The sequence below is a fragment of the Crassostrea angulata genome, unplaced genomic scaffold (genome assembly GCF_025612915.1).
Source record: "Crassostrea angulata isolate pt1a10 unplaced genomic scaffold, ASM2561291v2 HiC_scaffold_56, whole genome shotgun sequence".
NCBI classification, from domain to species: domain Eukaryota; kingdom Metazoa; phylum Mollusca; class Bivalvia; order Ostreida; family Ostreidae; genus Magallana; species Magallana angulata.
Window position 1 is genome coordinate 96,029 of NW_026441611.1, and position 24,709 is coordinate 120,737.

The 24,709-nt window shown below is 36.7% G+C and overlaps 4 protein-coding genes across 4 annotated transcripts; all 4 read left to right on the forward strand.

Annotated features, from left to right (window-relative positions):
- The first annotated feature begins 5,108 nt into the window (after positions 1 to 5,108).
- Positions 5,109 to 7,364, forward strand: LOC128168817 (uncharacterized). The gene has a single exon (XM_052834982.1). The coding sequence runs from the start codon at positions 5,109 to 5,111 to the stop codon at positions 7,362 to 7,364; it is 2,256 nt and encodes a 751-aa protein (XP_052690942.1).
- A 1,196-nt stretch (positions 7,365 to 8,560) lies between these two features.
- Positions 8,561 to 10,657, forward strand: LOC128168818 (uncharacterized). The gene has a single exon (XM_052834983.1). The coding sequence runs from the start codon at positions 8,561 to 8,563 to the stop codon at positions 10,655 to 10,657; it is 2,097 nt and encodes a 698-aa protein (XP_052690943.1).
- Positions 10,658 to 19,509: 8,852 nt separating this feature from the next.
- Positions 19,510 to 22,485, forward strand: LOC128168820 (ankyrin-3-like; the record flags this gene model as incomplete). Its single annotated transcript, XM_052834984.1, has 3 exons — positions 19,510 to 19,558; positions 21,092 to 21,829; positions 22,268 to 22,485. Coding segments are annotated over exons 1-3 (1,005 nt in total), but the record flags the coding sequence as incomplete, so codon positions are not given.
- A 7-nt stretch (positions 22,486 to 22,492) lies between these two features.
- LOC128168821 (homeobox protein Wariai-like) lies at positions 22,493 to 23,334 on the forward strand. Its single transcript, XM_052834985.1, has one exon. It carries the CDS (start codon positions 22,693 to 22,695, stop codon positions 23,332 to 23,334), a length of 642 nt encoding a protein of 213 aa, XP_052690945.1. The 5' UTR covers positions 22,493 to 22,692.
- Positions 23,335 to 24,709: the final 1,375 nt, after the last annotated feature.

Sequence of the window (24,709 nt, forward strand, 5' to 3'; positions counted from 1 at the left end):
AGAATAGAATTGTGTGCTAAAACGTCATCAAACATTGAACTAATCAAGAGATCATTTGCAATTGACTTGCACAGAATGCCTTTATCAATTTTAAACCAATCAGAAGACAGCATTAAAAAATTGACGCGTAAATTATGTAATAAAAAATGTGGACCAATTATATTAGAGGTTGGCTTTGAAGCAGGAAATAACAAAATCAAACGTTGAAAAAAATCTACATTTTTTATCTTTCTAATGTAGGTAAATCAAGTTATACACGTATATTTGTATTTAGAACTGGAAAAAACAAAGTCTATTTTTATAAAAGATGAAATTGTAATTTGATCTTCTTAGATATTCGTAATACTAACTAATCATGTCATTAAGACCTCAAGAGAAATGACAATTGTCCAATTTTCCAAATCCTTATTGAACATATCAATTTAATAACGCACTGTTATTTGTTCATATTTTATTGCAGTACATCAAGACTAATATTTACCATAGGTACATTCATCTGCAATACTAATATGAAAATGATACATGTACAACATTATGCCATGTCACCAGCATTTATCCAAGAATTTAATTGCTTTGGCCAATAAAGCCATTTCACGTAATTGTAATTTGATCTTCTTAGATATTCGTAATACTAACTAATCATGTCATTAAGACCTCAAGAGAAATGACAATTGTCCAATTTTCCAAATCCTTATTGAACATATCAATTTAATAACGCACTGTTATTTGTTCATATTTTATTGCAGTACATCAAGACTAATATTTACCATAGGTACATTCATCTGCAATACTAATATGAAAATGATACATGTACAACATTATGCCATGTCACCAGCATTTATCCAAGAATTTAATTGCTTTGGCCAATAAAGCCATTTCACGTAATGTTGTTTGTTTGGTCCTCTGCCACGAGTCTTTAGTATCTTTTCAATCTTAAAGGTATCCTCCTCTCTAACGTCTACTTTTTGTAGTTCCTGCTGATAGAATGTCCCTGTAATGGCTTCGTCGTTGTAGTCACTAAGAGTTTACACTGGAATGCCATTCCTCAGGAAACGACGACGCACAATAAATATTTCACCCGACCATTTTTGATGGTATTCTCTGTCGAAAACGGATGATATGTTCGAAATTCGTACTTTATCTCCCACTTTTAACTTGTGCGGTCGCTTTGTTTGTTTGCTTTGGGTCTCTTCTCGTGACAGAAAGGTAGAAACGCGCACCTCTTCTTCGTTGTTTTGTTTTACCAGTTCCGGTTTGTGTCAATAGTACTGTGAGAAGTCTTATTGTATCCCCCTGCGAATTCCTGGAGACGATCGATATATCGATTGAATTGTTTGAATGTCATATAACGATACATCCTCGTTTTGATCGTTTTGATGGCTCTCTCTGCATAGTTAGCTTTCACTTCGGTGTTTTGAGAATAAAAATGTTTTATGTTGCGATCCGTCAATACATTGTTGAAAGCTTTTGATCGAAATTCTTGTCCTTTGTCCGTGCGAAGCTTCGTAGGTTGTCGTCCTTCACTCAATATGTTTTCAAACTCCCTGGCTCTGGTTGGCCCTTTCTTATCCTTTAAAGGTTGCATCCACAGGTATTTGGAGAAAACATCAATGACCAAGAGTACGTATTGGACTCCATCATTTTCCTTCTTAAATTTCGTCATGTCCATTAAGTCAGCACCCCATTGATCATCAATACCTGCGACGATCACGTTATTGCGGTGATAATGCCGTCTCACGGGTCTTTGCAAACTGTACGGTTCCTGTCTCTGTAACCATTTCAGCACCTTGTACTTGCTGATATTATATGTACCCTCATTTTGAACGTATCTGAAGAGTTTATCCTCTCCAGTAAAACTTCCAGCAGCGGAAGGGACATGATAAATCTTTGCCAAGTAATCCTCCCAAGACATGTTGTGTCTTTGAATGTAGAACAGCAAATAAAAAGATTGCTTCTGCGCTTTCTTTATATAGGATTATAAATAACAAGAAACACATTTCAGTAGTTGCAAATTTATTAAAGACTTTTTTTTTCTACAAGGCATTGTAAGAATACATGATAGAAAATTCAGTTATATTTTTAATTTGACCACAAAAAAGTTGAAATGTCAATTAAGCTTCTTCTTCTAGCTCGTCACTGTCACTGTCATCATTCTGACTCTCTTCGTCTTCGCTTTCTGAACCCTCGTCGGTCTCCATGTCACTCTCGGTGTCCCATATCTCCTCTAGGACATGTCGATTCGTATTTAAAGGCGTCTGGATCGCCTTACGTTCACTATATCCTTCGGACAGGAAATCGCGAACATCGTCCATAACGTTTGCATGAATGGAACCATTTTGCAATTGAAGAATATACAGGATGAGTTGTCCATACTTTTTGGCAAATTGTTTTTGGTCTAAAGAGTTCATTTTTTCCTCGGTCTGAATTCTGGCGTCTTCTTTCGACAGACCTTTTTTGATGTATTTATCATATTTCCGGTCCCATATATAGCTTTTCGTTATCTTCTTTGGCCATCTTCATGAGGTGATTAAAGACGTCGTCTTCCTGATTCTCTTTTTCTTCTTCTTTCTCTTCCGGTTCAAATGGAATCCATTTTTTGGGTGGTTGATCCTCTATTTCTTTGCCGTCCCGTTTCCTTTTGAGGGAATCGTTTTTAGGGCACCATGTTTTAATATGTCTCTGTAAATCGTGCATGTTTTCGAATACTATACCACAATCGTCACAGGACGGCATGTCTTCCGATTTGATTTCGTTGTTGTGGGGCTGTGCAGTAGTCGTCTGAGACAGCTGAGGATTTTCCGTTAATGGTCGGACAGACATCTCATACGTCTGAATGTTAGGTCTGTTCTCTCTAAAATGACGAATTTCTTCAGAACTCTTTGGTTTTATACTATTCATGATGTCCGTGCGCATGCGCAGATGCTCGGGTGTGGCTAGCTTCAAGTCAACCAGTAAGGATCCATAAGGCTTTGATGTACCCTCTTTAAAGTGTCTCAACAGATGTTGAGAATTTTCAGGGTACATTTGTCAAGATAAGGTCATAATTTGCTGTTTGTCCACAGGATTATTAAACAAGACCATGTAGTGGCAATTTCTTCTCTGGGTTGGATCATTATTGTAGTAGAGGTTTTGATTCATAGCAATCACGGACAAGTTCCGATGGTGACATCCCTCCCTAAACGATTCGTTGAGTCTGGAATCTTTGGAAGCCGTAGACATCAGATCGTCTAAAATGACGAGATTCCTCGTTCTAGGATGAATAAAGAAATCTTGATCCAGATCTAAAGGTATTCCTTGCATGAATTCGACGCTGGGTTAAAATGTACTCTTGATGACATCATATAACGGTTCCCAACGTTTGTAAAGCCACAAGATTCTCTCGGGAGGAGGCCATATTATCGTCAGACAGTGCTGCAAAAGAACTTTGCAGAAATGTGTCTTGCCACAAGATGTGGGGCCCGATATAGTTGCAGTAAAGGGATATTTGAAAATAAAGCCCTCCTGCCGTTGCTGTGATGGCGGCGGCGGTACTGATTCCGGTGGCGGCGGCGGCGGTGGTGATATGGACTCCGGCGGCGGCGGGAACTTGTGTGGTTGCATCGGTGTGAATGGTATCGCCACCGCCGCGGGCGGTGGGTTTTCTTTCCCGTGTACATTGCGTTGATGTCGTTTTAAGACGTCTTTTCGGGAAAAGCATCCTTGACGATCATTATACTGAACTTTATGTATGTTGACTCTTCCTTGTTCTCTCGATATGTGACCAGTTTTTCCTCAACTGAGCTTTTTATAGTCTGCGGAAAGTTCCGTAAGGTCTGGCTTTCTTTGGACAATTCATAACACCCTGCTCATGCTTTTTATAATTTTATTAATATCATTTCTTACATTATTTCATAAAATGCAAGTAAAACATATACATATACATACATACAACTCGCCATTATGTACAATGTATAAATTTGCCATAGTATAGCACAGTTTACATAGTTTTAACTATTAGCAACATTTGATTAAGGTAATCAACGAAAGAAAACACAAGAAATAAGTATTTTACATTCAAACATATCCGCAGGGTACTGATGTCAAATCTCTTTGTAAGACTCTTTTGTCAAAAACAAGTTTGTGGTCTTTGTTTTCTTTCCTGGTGACAATTTCAGTGGTATTAGAATCTCGAACAATTTTGTAATCGTTTTGGACCGTGATGACCGATGTTTTGTTGGTGTTGATCATCTTCTTGATGGTATCGAGATTGATATCTAAACTGTTCTTGTAATTTAATGTGATGCCTTTTACTTTGCAACACGTGTTTATCTCTCCACCTTGGTCTTGTGCGATATATGCATAGTTTTTTGGTCCGCTTGTGACAAAAGGGACGATCATCTTACCAGGGGTCTCGTCTGTCATATCTCCCAAGTAATCACCCAAAGATGGCAACTGTTGTGAATACAAGTATATATCACAATTTCATGTTTATTTCAAATATGGACATAGATGTTAATGCTTACTTTCATGTTTTAATAAGTTTGTTTAATCTCCTAGTAATATTAATGTAAGTCCGTTTTTGTCAGGTCAAGATGTTTGTTTATGTTTAATCCATTTTCCGTTTTTGTCCGTGTGTTTACTTTTTGTCAATATTGAACGAGAGGAAGTGAGTGAAGCAGAAGACAGTTGGCGAGTTGAGGAGAGCTGGAGAGAGAGGAGAAAGGGTTTGAAGGTGTTCAATAGAAATATAGTATAGTACAGGGAATAAAAGGTATAGTTAGGGAAGGGAACTAGGTAATATATTAATGGGTGGCTTTTAGATAGTGTAAGAGAAGAGAGTGTGTTTTGGTGTCAGATTGTGTAAAGTGTGAGCAGAGGTGTATGTATATGAATGTGTTGTGTGTTAGTATCTTTTACAATGTGGTAGATCTAGGTTATTCATGAGTATTGTTTTCAGTCTAATATTGTGTTGTATTGTTGATTTATTTATATGTGGTTATAAAATGTAAGAAAAAGAAAAAGGGAGTTTTTATTCCAAGACTTCAAGAATAGCTCGCCACATTGATTGGTGCCGGAACCCGCCGTGAAGATTCTATGAGCCTTTAAGTGTTCAAGACTACAGACGAAAGATGTCAGCAACCTATTTGAAAGGACTTTTTACCAGGTACAGAAATCTTATAGAGACAGAAATTAAAAAGGCTGATCAACTTGTGTCGATAGATGTATCCGAGGAAGATCCGACAGCTCTACTTAGAAATGTTGAAACATCAGTGAGACGGATAAAGGAGTTCAGCGCCAAACTTGAAGAAACGATGGAGAAGTGGTCAATGTTGATAGAGGGCCAAGAGACTAGACAAGGTGAACAAGAGAAATTCAGTAAAATCAGTGGGAAGGTGTTCCTTTCATTAAATGAGGCAAATGATCGCTCTGAGCAGCTCATCATTCTTGAGAAAACACTACAAGAAAAACTTACAACTCTGAAGAAACCTCCCGATATGACAGACCCAAGACTAGATCACCTGATTCATTTACAAGCAAAGATGCAGGAACAAATTATTCATTTTCAAGAGCTGTCACTCCAACAACACAACCCAGTGGCAGACTCAGTGGCAGTTAAACTTCCAAAGTTAGAACTACCTTCCTACAATGGAGATAAAATTAAGTTCAAGGAATTCTGGGATTCCTTTCAAGCTACTGTTCACAGGAACCATAAGCTCTCAAACATTGAGAAATTTAACTATCTCAGAAGCAAACTTACAGAAACAGCTCGACTAGCCATATCTGGACTTTCACTTTCAAATGAAAACTATGATGTAGCTATTTCTATTCTGAAGGACAGATTTGGAGACGTGCAATCAGTTATCAACAAACATTATGTTGAACTCATTAATACTCAGCCAGCTACCAATGACACATCAAGTCTGCGTAAGTTACATGATGACATTGAGAGACACATGCGCAGCTTGGAAGCTTTACATCAGGATGTCAACCAGGATGTATTCATCCCCATGATTACCTCGAAACTACCCAAAGAAACCCTACTGCAGCTTGAAATACAAAAAGGCTCACAGGAAAAGTGGACGGTGCAGAAACTGAGAGATTTAATGAAAAGTTACATCACAGTGAAAGAATCAGCAGAACTTCAAGCTTCTAGTGTTGTAAGACATGAAGAGAGGCACACCACAACAGAAGCCTTAGTGATCTCAACTAATAAGGAGTCAGCAATAAGACGAAACAGACCAACGAGAGTTCCAGTGAAACCTACAGTATGCACCTTTTTTGAGGGTTCTCATTGGACTGATGAATGTAGAAAATACAGAACCATAGAAGATAGAAAACAGAGACTCAGGGGGAAGTGCTTTGTCTGCTTGAAGCCTGGCCACAGAAGTAAAGAATGCAGAGTTGAGAAGACATGTTATCATTGTAAGCAGCATATCCACCATAGAAGCTTATGTCCCAAGAAAATACCTTTCCGTCAAAGAGAAAGTTCACACCTGACTGAAGAAATAAGCACAACAGAAGAGACTTCGAAGTTTCAAAAGGATTCGGAGAATAGTTTATTATCATCAGGTGATATTGTTTTGATGCAGACAGCAAAAACAGAGGTTTCTAACCAATATAGTGAAAATTCAGAACCAGCTAGACTTCTTATGGACTCAGGATCTCAGAGAACATACATAACAGAGAACTTAGCTGACAGATTACAGTTGAAAAGCCAAGCAACAGAGAAGATATCCTTGATAACCTTTGGTGCAGAAAGGCCTAAAATAGTGAAAACACCTACAGTTTCCTTGAAACTGAAACTCAAGGATGGACATTATTTAAGTATTGATGCAAATGTTGTACCCACAATTACAGGAACAGTCCAGAGAAAACCGGTTCCCAAAGACATTCAAGACAGATGTCAAACCCTGTGGAAAAATCTACAGTTAGCAGATACTCTACCAGTGAAGTTTGAAAACTGGACAGTTGACATCCTGATAGGTAATGACTATTACCTGGATTTGTTACTACCAGAAATAATAGAAATCCAAAAGGGATTTTACCTACTTGCTTCTAAACTTGGATGGATTCTCACTGGAAGGACCCAAAGACCATATTGTAAAGATGATGAGCAAGTTATGATGATTACCAATGGGAATTTATCTCTCACAGAATATTGCCTCCATTCCAGAGTGGATGAGTGCCTATCGGTGAAACCTTCCATTGATGATTTTTGGAATCTGGAGACAATTGGAATTCAAGATTCTCCTTACACTTCAGATGACGGAAAAGCCCTGAGAAATTTCAATAGCACATTGAAGATAGAAAACAACAGATACCAGGTCACATGGCCTTGGAAGGAAGAATTTCCAGATCTTCCAGAAAATAGAGAACTAGCATAAGGGAGACTCAAGTCACTAGTCCACAAGCTGCAGAGTAACTCTGAGTTATTACATAAGTATGATGAGATAATTCAGGACCAGTGTAAAAAGGGGATTATAGAGAAAGTTTAGCGCAGCAACGGAAAGACGGGAATTAAGCACTACATTCCTCATCATGCAGTAGTAGACTTAACGAAACCCACTACCAAAGTAAGAATTGTGTATGATGCATCAGCGAAGTCGAAGCCAAAACACCCCAGCTTGAATGAATGCTTACACAGAGGACCAGTGATGCTGCATGACTTATGTGGACTTTTACTGCGCTCTAGACTAAAGAAGATAGCAATAGTCGCTGATATTGAGAAGGCTTTTCTGCAAGTTGGTCTACAGGAAATGATCGTGATGCCACAAGATTTTTCTGGTTAAAGGATGTAAATAATCCCACAGTAAATAACAACGTACAAGTGTACAGATTTTGCAGGGTTCCCTTTGGGGTGATCTCCAGCCCATTTCTACTGGCAGCAACTGTAGATCATCACCTCAGTACTTATGAAAGCAAGACAGCAGAAAACATCCGGAGTAATATTTATGTCGACAATGTTATTACAGGAGTTGATACAATTGAGGAAGGAGAAACCCTGTACGAGGAGGCCAAGAAAATCTTCAATAGCATGTCTATGAACTTGAGAGACTGGGCATCAAACATTAAGGAGTTCTACAGACTTGTTCCTCCTGAAGATCAATCAACAAGAGAGAAGATGAAGATACTTGGAGTGACATGGAGTCTTTCAGAAGATGTACTCTCAGTCCCAGTTGGGAATTATGAAAACATGCCATTACCAGTGACCAAACGAGAAGTACTACAAAGAGTTGCATCAATATTTGATCCTCTTGGATTTTTCACTCCTTGTACTTTGAAAGCAAAACTATTTCTTCAAGCGTTGTGGGAGAAAAATCTTGAATGGGATGAACAACTTGGAGAAGAAGATATCCAGCAGTGGAAAGAGATAGCAGCAGATTTAAGAGAAATTCCACAATGCCAGATTCCAAGATACTGTGGGCTCCCAGGAGAAGTTTCCTACAGACTTTTGTGCTTTTGTGATGCGTCAGCGAAAGCCTTTGCCACGGCAGTTTACCTGTAGATGACCACTGACACTTCAAGCATCTGTAACCTAGTATTTTCCAAGACTCGTTTAGCACCCAAAAAGAAAATTTCCATGCCTCGTCTTGAACTTCTGGCTGTTCTCATTGGTGTGCGAAGCATAAACTTTGTAGAAAATCAACTGAAACTGGCAATATCTGAGAAAATACTATGGACAGATACACAATGTGTTTTACACTGGATTAAAACTAAAAAGCCTTTGACAACATTTGTAGAAAACAGAGTTAAAGAAATTCAGAGTTGCAGTGACATTGAATTTCAGTACGTTATCTCAAGTGATAATCCAGCAGATATTGCAAGCAGAGGTACGACAGTTGACACTTTAAGGGAAAATACCTATTGGTGGAATGGCCCAGCATGGTTGAAAAAGAACAAAGATGAGTGGCCTTCATGGAAGCCCCCTACCAGTGAAAATGACTTTGACAGTATAATTGGGACTGAGTACAAGAAACCTCGAGTGATGTATGAGACAAAACTATTAGCTGGGGAAGGTCCTCACGGATTCACAGAGACTGTTAGTGCTGAATATAAGAATCCATTTTCCATGGACGACAAGCGTTTCTCATCCTTCATGAAGCTAATAAGAGTATCAGCATGGATTCTGAGATTCATTAAGAGACTACAGAGAGTGAAATCATCCTCTGGTCCATTGACTGAGACAGAGTTGAGCATGGCAAAGACACTTTGGATAAAGAGTATCCAAACCCAGAGCTACAGTGATGTAAAACCTGCGTTAACAGAAAAGAAGAGACATAATTTGATTAACCAGTTAGGATTAACATTAGATCAAGATGGAATCATTAGATGTGTTGGCAGACTAGGAGCTGCACACTTGACTGAGGGAGCTAGGACACCAATTTTACTTCCTAAGAAAAGTCATGTAACAGATTTACTGATAGACAATTACCACAGAAAATCCATGCATCTTGGAGTTTCTCAGACCCTGTCCATGGTTCGTCAGGCATACTGGATTCCACAAGGACGTTCTGAAGTGAAAAGAGTTCTGCGGAGATGTACAATCTGCAAGAGACATGAAGGAGGACCATACAGAATGCCTATTATACCGCCCTTACCTAGAAAGAGAGTGAATGAGTCCTCTCCATTTACCTACACTGGAGTAGACTATTTTGGTCCAATATATGTGAAAACAGACGGTGTCACCAAGAAAGTATGGGTGTGCTTGTTTACTTGTTTAGTGGTTAGAGCCATCCATTTAGAGCTTATGCAAGATATGTCCACAGAAGAGTTCCTTCATGGATTGAGACGATTCATATCTCGATGGGGAAAGCCGAAGCAACTCATTTCAGATAATGCGTCACAATTCAAGCTGGCCAGTAATATCTTAGAAGAAACCTGGGCCTCAACAGTCAGATATCCAGATGTTCAGAGCTATATCGCAAATGAAGATATCAAGTGGCAATTCATAGTAGAGCTTGCCCCATGGATGGGTGGTTTCTATGAGCGTCTTATTGGAATAGTAAAGAGATGCCTTCGGAAAACAATTGGGAAGCTGAGTCTTACCAACGAACAATTAAGAACTCTTTTAGCAGAAACAGAAGCAGTGGTAAATTCAAGACCATTGGTTTATGTAGGAGATGACATCAACTCCAACATAATTCTTACCCCTGCTCACTTCCTGACACTGAATCCTACAACTGGTATCCCAGATTGTAATGAAGAAGATACAGAGGATCCCGAGTATTTACCCAACATCAGCAGTGCCGAGAAATTATTGCAGACATGGAAGAAAGGACAGAAACATTTAGATGCTTTTTGGAAAGCTTGGCGCGATGAATATCTGCTAAGTTTACGAGAAAGAACAGCATACAGACTGAAAGAAAGAAGAGTCAAGCACAGCGAGGAACCACAGATTGGTGATGTTGTGTTAGTTAAAGATGACCTTTCTCGTGGAAGCTGGAAAATAGGACGCCTTTGTGAACTTACAGTAAGCCGAGATGGAGAGATTCGTTCCGGAAAGGTACTGCTACCTAGCAAGAAGACTCCCAATAGACCGTTGAACCTACTCTATCCGATCGAGTGTTCCAAAGATACAGAGACAAAAAACAGTGAGAATCCAGTGAAAAATCAAAGTACCGAAAGTAACAAGAGCATGACCTATGAAGATCAATCAGTGACCGAAACCAAAAATTAACCTGATGTAAGAGACCCGCCGCAAACGAGACCCAAACGGAAAACCGCGCAAGAGGCGAGGGAGAAGATCAAAGACTGGTTAAATTCATGACGACATTGTTGGTCCTGGGAGTGTTGTGAATACAAGTATATATCACAATTTCATGTTTATTTCAAATATGGACATATATGTTAATGCTTACTTTCATGTTTTAATAAGTATGTTTAATCTCCTAGTAATATTAATGTAAGTCCGTTTTTGTCAGGTCAAGGTTGTTTGTTAATGTTTAATCCATTTTCCGTTTTTGTCCGTGTGTTTACTTTTTGTCAATATTGAACGAGAGGAAGTGAGTGAAGCAGAAGACAGTTGGCGAGTTGAGGAGAGCTGGAGAGAGAGGAGAAAGGGTTTGAAGGTGTTCAATAGAAATATAGTATAGTACAGGGAATAAAAGGTATAGTTAGGGAAGGGAAATAGGTAATATATTAATGGGTGGCTTTTAGATAGTGTAAGAGAAGAGAGTGTGTTTTGGTGTCAGATTGTGTAAAGTGTGAGCAGAGGTGAATGTATATGAATGTGTTGTGTGTTAGTATCTTTTACAATGTGGTAGATCTAGGTTATTCATGTGTATTGTTTTCAGTCTAATATTGTGTTGTATTGTTGATTTATTTATATGTGTTCATTAAATGTAAGAAAAAGAAAAAGGGAGTCTTATTCCAAGACTTCAAGAATAGCTCGCCACAGCAACCATTCCCCTGGCCTTGCCATAATGATGACTGAATCTGCGTCAACATATAGAGTCCGGTCGCCTAATGTTTCCAAATAGGAGTATAATTTCAGGCGGGCCTGTGCTGTTGTATACGCTGCAATTTCAACGTTGGTTCGACCGCTGGTCTCAACAAAGTCGTCGTCTAGAATCCAATGGAGTCGTACCATTTCTTCTGACACGTAGCTGCCATCTTTGACCTGCTGCCGATTGCTAGTCACCATATCGAAATATTCGCAGGGATCCGTACCGTATGATGTTTTTGGCATGTTTTCACGCTGACCAAATTTACCCCCAGAAGCTGTTTAGCATGAGTTTTGCCAACGCTCTGAGACCTGGATTCAATGTAATATTATGATATTCCAGACGAATTCCTTCTCTTTGGTGGTACTCTTCAATGTATTTGAATCTCTCTTCATCCGTTTTGCACCGTTCTGGCCAACCGGAAGCCTCTTGTTTCATTTTGAGGAAGGTATTCACATAGTCAGTGAATGCTCCGCCTTCCTTTGCCAGTAGATCATACTGTGATATGCTATCGAAGTGCCACACTTCAAATATTTTATCCACCACGTATCCCTTTTCTATGGCTTTTTTTACCTCATCAGAGACCCAGGTACCAGTGATCATTCTTTCCCTATCGGTGTGTTGACAGGTCTGAATTTGTTTCTCGATGCATGTTCGACAGAGACCAAAAAGCAGCTTATTGTTCATTTCCAAGGGAAGGACTGGCATGTATTGATGCCTCGGAGGAAGGATGCGGCATTTAATGAGACCTTCGTAATTTTGAAGAAGGTCAAAATTTTCGGTAACGATCTTGGGGAGTCCCAAAGGAAACTTACCCGTTTTATAGACGAATGGATAGAGCGAGGTCACATCGATACATTTGATTTCGGTGTTTTCATGTGCCTCGGCATGTAGTTTAAAGGCTTCGGTCCTTCCGCCATAAAATGCATCTCTGGGTTCTAGGGTGATATTATTTCTAGATTTTCTACAAAAGACTTCATGTCTTCTGTCGATTCTACAGCGCGATCAAAATCGGACTCCCACATCTGCAGGTAAATGTAACCCAAAGATTCCAAGTACCTTCTCTTTTCCAATGTTCTCTAATAGAGGTCCCCAATGGTCATCCCCTGGACTTTATTGGGGGTTTTGGCATAGTAGCATTTTGGGTTACCATGCCAATAGTCTCCATTGAATTCCATCACAACCTTTTGATCCCCGCTCTCGTAGTATCCATCGACTTTGTACGGTCCAATTATTTTTTCTCCTTCATTGCTCGCATGCTGGATCTCTACATTTTTTGATGAGCATGGGATTTTATCCACGGCATGGCTTTGACAGACTGTTTGTCTTTTGGTCTATATCCCTGTGGTGGTATGATACCAATAGACTTTTCCTTTAAAAATAATTTTCGAAACACAAGGTTACAGGCGGAGGCAATCGTAATGAAATGAGCAAATGGATCAATTCCTTCCTCGTCATTTCTGGATGTCATCTGCATGAAAATGTTTCTGAATTTTAGACATCCCCGTCTCAAAATATCCACGTCAGATCGACAATATTTGGTTATTTCTTTTTCAAAATGGAAAGTGTCGTTCTTATGCTCGTCGTACCACGACATTAATTTTTGACGATCCTCTGGCATCATCCCTCCCGGATTATAGTACTTCATGTCAGTTAGACAATTAAGGTTGGTCTGCTGGTTATCGCCCGTGTTAAAGAGATGTGGAAAGTATCCTTTGGCCAACTCAGAAAGATTAAAAGCCTTCGGGATTTTAGAAAGAGCCATTGGAATGAAATTCATAGAGTCGATGAATTTCATCTTCAAATGAGGTACCTCAATACTCTTAAATTATGATCCATTCATGATCACTTCTGGTAAGATAGCATTTCGTACATGTAACTAACGATGGGATAGCTATCGTGACCTCGAAAGTTATGACAGAATATACGCGAATCTTCATTTTCCTCTGAAAACAACAATTTACAAAATTCGTCACGTGTGTTAGAACCCTTGAATATTTGCTCTTTGTATTGGCAAATGCTACAAAAGCTATGCTGGTCAATCTCGTTTTCGTCAATGCATTCTTCGCACACCTTATGCACCACACATAGATTGGGCACGTGTCAGAAGGAACCACAGGATGGTCTATGAAAATTTTTGCACATTGTCATCTTCTTTGGTAAGTATCCTTGTTGGCATGGATTAGTATGACAGTCAGATTGGTTGCAATTTCCACATACGATTCGTTGGCGAGGCTTGTAGCCTTCATTGCACTGAATCTTCTCGTCTTGTGTGCATTCAAAATCAAAGAAGATCCATTTTTGCACACCATCGTCCTCGTCGACCCTTTTGTTTCGTTTTCTTTTCAACGTCCTGGTTGCTTCTTCCTCTTCGGTGGTTTTCATGTAACACACGTGATCTTCAGACATAAAAATTTTGCAAGTGTCGCAATATATGTGACCACACACATGCACTTGTCTCGATATGTTTTGTTCACTGTGGTGGAACACAGACGGCAACGATAGTACGTCTGACAGGTTGAATTGCCTTGGGACGATACTTTAGCGTGAAGTTGGAGGCAAGTCTTGTTCTTGAAATGACGATTGCATTATGAACAATACTGCCAGTCTTCCGATTGATCCTCGTGACATTTCTGGCACAGATAACAAGGCTCATTGCAAATATGCTTTTCTTTGTGATCATAACCTTTCTGGCATTTCTGGCAGAAATAACTTCTATTCAGGAAACCTGACATCGTAGTAATTACGTCATAATGATTATCGTGGTGAAACAGGTAGATCTTCTTCTCGGCCTCTGGACCTTGGTACACGATGGCATTGAAGGACTCTTTGGAAACAATATTGATCTGATACCCAGGTAACGCCAACTGAAAGGTCTTCACGTCATCCAAATCGCACTGCCGTAAAGGCACGTTGGCAATTTTGTGTATCTCTTCAGCCAGGGTTTTCTGTATACTCAAACCTGATGCATAGGAAAAGACATATTGCGTAAAACATATTATTTCTTTAAACTAATGGTAAACAATCGAATAAAAAGTCAAAAATCATCATAGACACGAAGTACACGGTACATGTATAACTTCTCCTTTAAAATAATGTATCGTGTGTTAAATAAGTTTAAACGTTTTCGAATTGAATTCAATTTGGAATGTTTGTCAATTCTAGCCTTTGCTGTAACAATGGCTCTCGCATAGTATAACTGATCTCTGTTGTTTATCTTGATGAAGCTCTTCTTTTCAAGCTTGTGTATAAGTCTTGTTAACATGTTGTTACACTATAGCTTAACCCTTTAAGCAGACCATTTTCACTTCCGGTTTTCCCTAAATTTCATATACAACTAAGAATTGTTCTGTGATTCCTACAATTTTTTTTCCTGAGGAGTAAATATTGTTTTGGGTTGAAAAGGCTCTATAATTTTATTTACGATATTTTTTACATTGTTTACAAACGTGTTGATTACAGTGCTTAAAATCAAACATTACGAAAACTGAGCGCTGTTTGGACTATGTTAATCAGACTTACGTCTGATAAACATCAATTTGCAGACATGTACCGCGTTTAATATCATTTGTTTTTTTTTCTCTTAACAACAAATGATAGAGAACATATGGACTTCATCCGTTTTTTAAAAAGACTTCTTAAAAACACTTTACACGGACTGCACGCTTTTCAACAAACACGGTCGGAGTCAAGTAATTAAACTTAACCATTTTGATTTTTTAAATTCTTGGATGCAAACCCTTTTACACAGTAGTCGGGGATTACAGCGATTCGAATTTACGTGTAAAAGTTTTTTTGTTTTTGAAATAATAAAAGGAGTGCGTTAGAAATTTTGCACAATATAACAACTAAAAATAAATAAATAAAAATCTGTAACTCTTTAGCACTAGAGTGTCGTTTACTACAATAGCATATACTTATTTCTTTATCACTTTTTAACATTCAAACATTTAGCCTTTGAAACAAGATTGTCGTATTTTAAAAAAGAGTCTGTTTGTCGATTATGTTCACACGATCACGTGGACAAAAGTTCTGTATTTGATTCCTCGCTTACTTTAGCGAACTTTTGTAAACATTACCAAATATGGAATGTTCACGCGAAAAAAATACAAGTTCGTTATCATACCATCAAATTCAGTTGTTTAATATCGTGATCGTTTTAAATTAAATATATTAATAGATGCATAAAATTCTTACCTTAAAAAGAGATTAAATTCCGAAGAAATGAAAATAACCATCTAAATTCTTCCAATGTTACTCGTTCGGCTGCTGTATAATTAATGACGCACAGAAATCTAACTTCCGAAAGATATATAATTTTAAAGTAGCCATGGAAACAAAGAAAAAAACAAGTGACACGATTGGTTTTTTAATGATCATTAAATATATTATTTAATCTTATTTTTCCCTGTAGTGTACCCCTTTATTGTTGCAAGTGTTACATATCAAAATCTACACAGTCGCCATAGAAACATATCATTTGCGTCTATTTCATTGGCTGATCCAGTTTCAGCATATATGTTATTAATTTTTCAGTTTATTTTCAACCTTTTGTGTGCCTCTTTTTTATCGCTTATTCTAAATCAACTTTTGTTAATATTTCTTTTATACGAATTGGTCAAGCGTATCTCTTTTGAAAAAAATATCTATCGTATAGACCCTAAGTTAAAAACTAGGACGCGTCTTTAGGCTTTCTACGTAAAAATAAAACTTTAAGAACACCTTAGTCATGGATAACCTATTGCAAGACTACCTATTGTCTAGACCCTCCGTTAACATTACGACGCACCGCTACGGTGTACCCCCTCATAAAGCAATGAATTTTTAAGATATATTATATGGAATACATTAAGTGAAGAACCTTACAAGCGTAAAGAAAAAAAGCCTAGTCGTTTTAAACTTATACTTGTTGACATTTATTTTTCTTCTTTTGTTCCTGGTGTGTCAAATAGAACCTGGTTTGACAACATTATTTGATTTCCAGTACCAGAATTATTATAATTAAACTGATGGGTTTCCTCTATTTGAATAGGTCATATACGTTTTTTGAGACATGTTTCTACCTGTTATGTTTTGGTCACGGTGTGTGGATATAGATATGATTTTAACCTGTATTTTTTTTCATAGAGTAAATCTCTCTTCATATAAATTAGTGGTGTATACGTCTCTTATCGATTAAATGCAGGCATTTAAATGCCCGAGATTATTAAGACATTTTCCACCTGAGTGCCTCCGTTTAGACATGTTTAAACCCGTAGTAATTTGGTTGAGTAAATGCCCATTCAAATGAAAGTCCTTTTGTCGCCTTTGTTGTACACCCCTTCATCAATCCGATAAATCGGTTTTAGGGTTTAAAAAATGGAAATCTACCAATAGAATCCATTTATAATAAATCATTTACCCTTTATGTAATTAATTTAATGATATCATAAATACATAATTGCATCATTATTCCCCGAGTCCATTTAAAAAGCTGTCCAACGTTTGCTGACGTCCTTTCGTTAGAGTCTACTTTTATAACATATTTTACGCGTCAATTTTAAAATGCTGTTTTCTGATTGGTTTAAAAGTGATAAAGGCATTCTGTGCAAGTCTATTGCAAATGCTCTCTTTTGATAAGTTCAATGTTTGATGACGTTTAAGCACACAATTCTATTCTAAATTTTGCTTTGTGATTGGTCCAAATTGAATGTAGCCCTTCTACCCGAGTTTATTTTAAAATCTGCCTTCTGATTGGTCTAAAATTTGATGACGGCATTCCGCGCGAAATTCAAACCGTGAACTATATCCCCGCACTCCACTACTTACAGAGCCTGATCTTTATTATCATGAATGCTAAGAATTGTATAACTTTAACATAATTAAATTTATAAAAAAGAATTGTGAGAATATTTCTTCTTGTATTTATGCGACAAAATTTATAAAGCAAAAAAATTATGATTTGATCATAATTCGTACAAAATATATCGAATTGTTCTTATCTCTTTGTACAAGGCGACATATTTGACATTCTAAAGGAAGAGGACACTAATTTTAATTTCTCATTTGGAGGTTTAACACAACATTACCAGAAACGTTTCCGTTAAACTGTTGGGATACTTTCAAATCCAAAGCACGTTTACAATGATTTCCGTCACACAAGTCGCAATTGAGTTACATGTAACACAACTTTGAACAACGTGCCATCGCACTGGCAAACAATATGCCAATGCTCTAATACACACTTCATCTATATCGCAGTCGATTTCGATGTGTACGCGTAAGTATATTGTGTGACATAGTGAAAAGTTATGTAAGCATGGCGGCTTCTTGTGTGAGGGCGAGACGACGAGTTACGTGAATGTGTGTATCTCCATCGGCGAATTGTGTGTAGTTGGGTAAGCACGACGGCGTGTTGTGTAAAGTTGTGTAACCCCGACGAGAATTGGTCTAAAATTGTGTAAGCGCGACCACGTGTTATGCAAAATAGTGTTAACACAACGGTGTGAGTCTGGTTACAGCGATTGTGTTACTCAGCGTTTGTGAGTTGTTTGACAGCGAGCTGGTGAATTGTGTGATAGCAAGGCGATGAGTTGTGTGAAAACAAGGTGGTGAGTTGTGGAAAAATACGCACACGGGACAACAGGTTGTAAAGTTGTGTAAGTGCGACGGCGTGATGTGAAAATGTGCGATTTGTTCTAAATAGCATTAGCAGAATCGTGTTAAGTTGCGTTAGCGCAACAACGTGGTGTGCAGAGTTTTTTGGGGGTTTTATGACGGTAATTTGTGGGAAATTGTTTTACGTCTTAGCATATTATGCATTATGATTATATAAAATGTATAATGTCCGTGAACATTAGCTTAAATATTGCAGACTGTTCGTGCTAGTTCTTTAACGCAAGTCTTTGACGCAAACTATAAACAAACAATGTCAAATCATCACATTTTACTGCTTTTACTTCCATTTGTCGAATGGAATAACAATTATTATAGAATTAAGTACATTATTACCATGTGGCCTTTTTGGTCATACCAAGGACCCGAGTTTCCGACTCAGGGGTAATGAATTTCTCAATTTAGGGAGTTGGTTTGATGGACACCATAACCATCAGTTTATCTATTCCTGCTGTGATTAGCAAAAATTTTCTATCTACGATTAAACATATTTAATTTCATAACCATATTGGCAGCGCCGTAGGGTCTGAACAACTAATCCAGTGTAATATATTTCAAAATTTTGGTAGAGGTTTCCCAGCTTATCATAACAATCTACTCAGTTATCATGCTGATTGACCAGTGGAAGAAAAAAATGTTGTCTAAAAATTGTATCAAGTTTGATAGTTTTTGCTAAACTGTTCTGTCCCTCACCCTCAGTGGTTGCTACACACCACCGAATGGTATCACACTATTCTTACTAGTTCTAAACAAGTAGATGCAAATGTTCGAAGCATGATGCACAAAGACGGAGGAAATCGGACAGCAAGAAATCAACAGAGTCATTGAGGTTTCTTGATGATTAGTACGTGCTATAAAGGTAGCAAACATTGCAGAAAAATAAAATAGCATGCTTAACAGGTTTACAATTTTTTTGCAATGCTCGCTATCTTTATATTCGCATTATTCACTCAAAAAAAATCATGTCAGTGGTTAAACATTTTCCAAACTCTTAAACGTATATTAGCCAATGTCTATGATAAGACTTGCTATATTCAGGCAAGTTAAAATTAAAATATCAATGCAATAATTAGTTTCCATTATAATTTCATTCAGACGATGTTACGTCAAAAAATGAAGAACAGATATACCTGAAAAATGACAATGAATTTGGTAAGTATAAAGCAACACACCTGTACGTTTTGTATTGAATTAAAATAATAGCATTAGCAAACGATACACAATTCAAGATTATTTTTGGAGACGGAAAATCCATTTTAAAAAAAAAACAGTCCGACCAACACCGATTAGATTTTTTTTTTGGGGGGGGGAGAGAGAGAAAGATACGCATTAAAATGGTAGAGCACCATAGAATATAATGCAAAAACATTAATTTACTTCATGTGGCATCAAAAAGTACTTATTTTTAATATTCTTTAATCCAGATAATGTTATGGCGAAAGATGAACACAGTTCTAATTTGAAAAATAAAGATACTCTTGGTAAGTGATACAAGCACTCAGTACTGTATTTCATCAAAATTGAAGAAAACATAGCTACAAAGACGATATGATTCACGCCTCGATAGATCTGATTTTTCAACTGTTCGATCAAAAACATTTTTTTACAACCATACAATGTTGATATACCAATTGACTACAACATATGTAATATAAATACGCACATTTATCGGATCAACGAACTATATTGTTAATCACAAAAATAACCTGATACAATCTAAAAAGTAAGTTCAAGCAATTGAATGGAAAAACAAAAGAATGATATATTTTATTTTAAAAATGATAAACAGATATACCTCTGACCAAATTCCGAAAAGTCCACTTACCCTTATTTAATGACCTCACAACTAACTAAAATCAATATTAAGATTTTATATGTTTCCAACGTTTGAATTTATATTAACTTATATGAAGTTTATCAGATTTAGTTTCGCCTTTATTCGCAAAAGTTACGCGTTTATTCGCGAAGTTACGCGTTTATACGCGAAATTTACGCGTATATTCGCGAAAAAAAATTTCCAACGAAGATGAGTTCAATGGGATTTCGTAGATTTTATGTACCATGCATATGAAAATTTAAAGTACATGTACACCACTCAAAATATCAAATATGAAATAAACCTTTTTTAAAAGTTCTCAAACAACCACGATCTTTAAAAACTTATTTAAGAAAGTTCATGGTTAACAATTAATGTTTTTTCTGCTCCCTAATTTCAATAATAAGGGCGCGTGTCTGAGGCAATATCTTTTTTATGATATGCATAAATTTGTTATATGTACAGGTATTAATAATGTGATATTTTAAAACAGTTTATATTTTGATTTATTTTTCTTCAGTAATCGATCCCTCTTTCATGTTTTCAAAAATGTTGTATAATAAACTCTGCACAATTCTAAACCCTAAAAACACCAATAAAACAAAAATCCCAGTAATATTTCTTATGGTACCTTCTTTTCGTTGCTAAACGTCATTTCTGAGTCACTTGTTTTAATACACTGTATAACATACCTAAATGTAATGATCCTGTTTTTGTTTCGATTAGATATTCCGTCTATCTCTACCTTATGTTAAATGTAACTTTGAAAAGGGTATCTCAATAAATGTATATCCATGTCCATTCTAGCGTACAAAATACTTTTTTTTTTCTTTTTTCTTTTTTTTTTTTACAATTTGTTAGCTTTAGTTGTAAAAAGAATCCTTTAAAACACTGATTTAATGGCAGCAATCGTTCATTCATAATAGTTTTTTAGTAAGATGATTGTATGTGAGGTATCCAGATAGTGATAAATTCAATTGCTTGGCAAAACTCCACAGACCATTCGTGTATTAGAAAACTTCTTTCATCTTTAAGATATTTAAATATGACCAGATTTTAAATATCACTTAAAAGATATATTCTGTATCAGGGAGAATTGATTTTACAAGATTAATTTTAATGAGATTAGTATTAATTAAGATTTCCTTGAATAGTATTATGATTTACATCAACTCACTGAAATTATTTTTCTTGACAGATTTTGCATCACAATACAAAGCAAATGAAGCAGAGTTATGTGACACAGTTGAATTTACTCCTCTTTACAAAGCTTGCGAAGAGGGAAATTTTATACAAGTCGCTCTGTTATTAGGCGGAGGCGCAGACGTCAATTTTTGTGAAACCAATGGATTAACTCCTCTATGCATCGCTTGTCAGAAGAATAAATATGCTATTGTAAAGTTATTGTTGAACAAAGAAGCAGATGTCAATTTTATGAATAAGGATGGAGAAAGCCCTCTCAACATTGCTTGTAAACAACAACTCGGTAACATTGTACGATTGTTATTGGATAGAGGTGTAGATGTGAATTCTTTATGTCAACCTAATGTATTCAGTCCTTTGCAAAATGCTTGTGTAACCGGAAATTCTTACATAGTACAGATTCTTTTGAGCAAAGGCGCAGACGTTAATTTTACCAACACTATTGGAATCAATCCTCTCAGCATCGCATGTATTAAAGGACATACTGAAGTGATGATGCTTCTGATAGAAAACGGGGCCAACATCAATTCTTCTAACAAAAATGAGATTAACCCCCTTTTGTTTGCATGTTTAAATGGTCAGGTCAGATCAACAGAAATTCTTATTGAAAAAGGTGCAGATGTCAATGTTTGTCAGAAAGTAGGACATATCTTGCTTCAGTCAACTTTCCAGTTTTTTATTAGAACATTAAAAATGATGTGGAAGCAGTTTTTTGTTACCAGCTTTGAGGAAAGTATTTTTAATTCGTTTATGCTGAGTCCTTTGCATGTAGCTATTTTTATTTCACATGAAAGCATCGTTAAACTTTTGTTGCAAAAAGGTGCTGATGCTAATATACGTGCCCTTGATACATTCAGTCCTCTCTCTTTGGCTATTCATTTGAATAACGAGGTCATAATAAATCACTTACTACAACATAATGCAAACATCAATGAGTGTGATGCATTATATAGCGGTCCCCTTTGCATGGCGTCTGTGTTGGGTTATGACAATATTGTATCATTATTACTATCAAAGGGAGCTGATATCAATATCTTTAACCGTAGTCAATTATCACCCCTTCATCAAGCTTGTGTAAAAGGACATTTCAGAACTTTAAAACTTGTTTTTGAAAAGGAGAAGAATTTCGTTAACCTATGCGATGAAGATGGACTATCTCTCCTATACACAGCTTGTAAAGCGGAACAAGTTCAGGTTGTTAATCTTCTACTTGATTATCAAGCAAACATTAATTTAACGGACAAATATGGTAAAAGCCCTCTCTTTCAAGCTTGTCTGTCTCGAAATGACCGAATAGTACAACTTTTACTGAACAGAGGTGCAAGAGTTAACTTACAACATAATATGGGATACACCCCGCTATATACTGCGTGCATGACTGGAGATGACAAAATAGTAAGTCTATTACTGAATAAGAAAGCTGACATTAATTTACCAGACAAAAATAAATTCACTCCACTTTATGTAGCCTGCCAAAAAGGAAATATCAGCACCGTAAACATTTTGCTAAAAAACAATGCTGACGTGAATTTCAAAAGCAGCAAAGGATTTAGCCCACTGTATAGAGCTTGCTACTTAGGTCATTACGAAATTGTTATGGAATTATTGAACAATGGCGCTAAAATCAATGCATGCTCTGATGATGATGGATCAAGCTCCCTTTATGCTGCTTGTTGCATGGGACACAATGACATTGTAAAATTATTGTTGGACAAAGATGCTGACATTAATTTATGCAATAAATCTGGAACTAGCCCATTAGCAATTGCCTGTGCAAATGGACACAACGCCACAGTGCATTTTCTTCTAAGTAAGTGTGCTGATGTCCATGCCTCTGATAAAAGAAAACAGAGCCCTTTATACAGAGCCTGCTCTAAGGGATATACCTCAATTTCAGAAATGTTACTTAAGAATGGCTCCGATGTTAACTCATGTGAAGAAAACAATATCACCTCCTTGCATATTGCGTGTATAAATGGACATGTTAACACAGTCAGCCTTCTTTTAGAAAATGGCGCTAATCAGAATTTGTGTACGAAAGAAAGGCATACTCCGTTATATGATGCCTGCTTAAATAAGCATGAACAAATTGCCTTTATTCTAATTAACAATGGAGCTGATGTTAATTTATCTGATGTGAAGGGTAAAAGTCCTCTCCATATAGCCTCTTTGAAAAAACTCGACAACTTAGTAAAAACTTTGGAGAAAAGAGTAGCGCGACCTCAGGAACAGATTTAACAATTCCTTTAAACCTCTTGTGCTATTGAAAAATTATTTTATTTTTTTTTGCTTCTTGGAATAATTGCTAAGGGAGATTATCTAGTATTCCCATTTTATAAACTTAAATTCCAAGTAACGAAATATGTCTATCATTCAGCAATACAACTAATTAAAAAAGTTGACCTCCTCTATAGCCTACGACAGCCACCAAACCTGCAGAAAATATCAACAAGAGCTAAATTTAGTTCCATACCAAAAAAAAAATGCTGTTTCCTAATGCGGAGATTCAAGTTGCGATACGTGTCCCTATCAAAAGACATGAGCTTCTACAAGTATTTATTTTCACTGTGGCAAGACTTTTATGTTAATGAAAATATGTCATGTAAATCCCAAAATCGTTTGTACTGTATTGCTTGTAACAACAGTGGCGAAGATTACATCGGACAAACACAACTTACCCCCTGCATGCGCATCCATTGCCAAGAGATAAATGATCTCATCCATTGCAGTTGATATTTTTACAGATTTGCTAAGGGAGAATTGTGAAAGAGTACTATTTTAGCTTATAATTTTCCCCACAACTCAACAAACTTTATTATTTGTATATATGATCATTTTTTTCAGCCAGTCTTTGTAGTAGCACATTTATTGATGTTGTTTTAATCATATTTTTGCGAAGCCAGTTTTCCCGAACTTCAATGTTTGAATTGGTATTATGACGTCATTGATTTGTTCCTTCCCTGCTATGACTTTCATAACATCATGACGTCTAAGTAAACGTTTTTAAGTAAAACAATTTTATATTTTTGTATGTTCTACTGAAGACGAATTTTTAAATCCAGAAAGCGTTGGTGAAATAGAAACTAAAGTCCTCTACATTTTCTTTTTTTCTTCTTCAATAGATATTGAGGCGCCAGCGGGGTTTGCTTATTTATATTTAAATATTTAATCGTACGATGGCTTAAAATTATATAAATATAAGTTATAAGGAATCATTCTTTGATTACTATGAGGTGATAATTTCGGTTGGGGCGTGATCAAATCTATCATAAAGCCCTTCGGGCTTTATTGGATTTGATCACGCCCCGACCAAAATTATCAACTTATAATACTCAAAGAATGATTCCTTATATATATATATATATATATATATATATATATATATATATATATATATATATATATATATATATATATATATATATATATTTGTTTTCCCTTGGACTGAAATGTCACACTTTCATTGGTTTAAAGATAGCACGTGATTCCCTCATATATCTCTATATCTGTTCTGTGAGAAATAATATTAGGCAATATGGCCGTCATTGGTCGACGCTTCGCGTACTCATTTCGACATTTAACAGTATTTTATGCATAAACTGCATGCCGTAAG

Excerpts from the sequence above, each read along its gene's own strand:
- LOC128168817 (XM_052834982.1), top strand. The coding sequence starts at position 5,109 with ATGTCAGCAACCTATTTGAAAGGACTTTTTACCAGGTACAGAAATCTT.
- LOC128168818 (XM_052834983.1), top strand. The coding sequence starts at position 8,561 with ATGCCTCGTCTTGAACTTCTGGCTGTTCTCATTGGTGTGCGAAGCATA.
- LOC128168821 (XM_052834985.1), top strand. The coding sequence starts at position 22,693 with ATGGAATTATTGAACAATGGCGCTAAAATCAATGCATGCTCTGATGAT.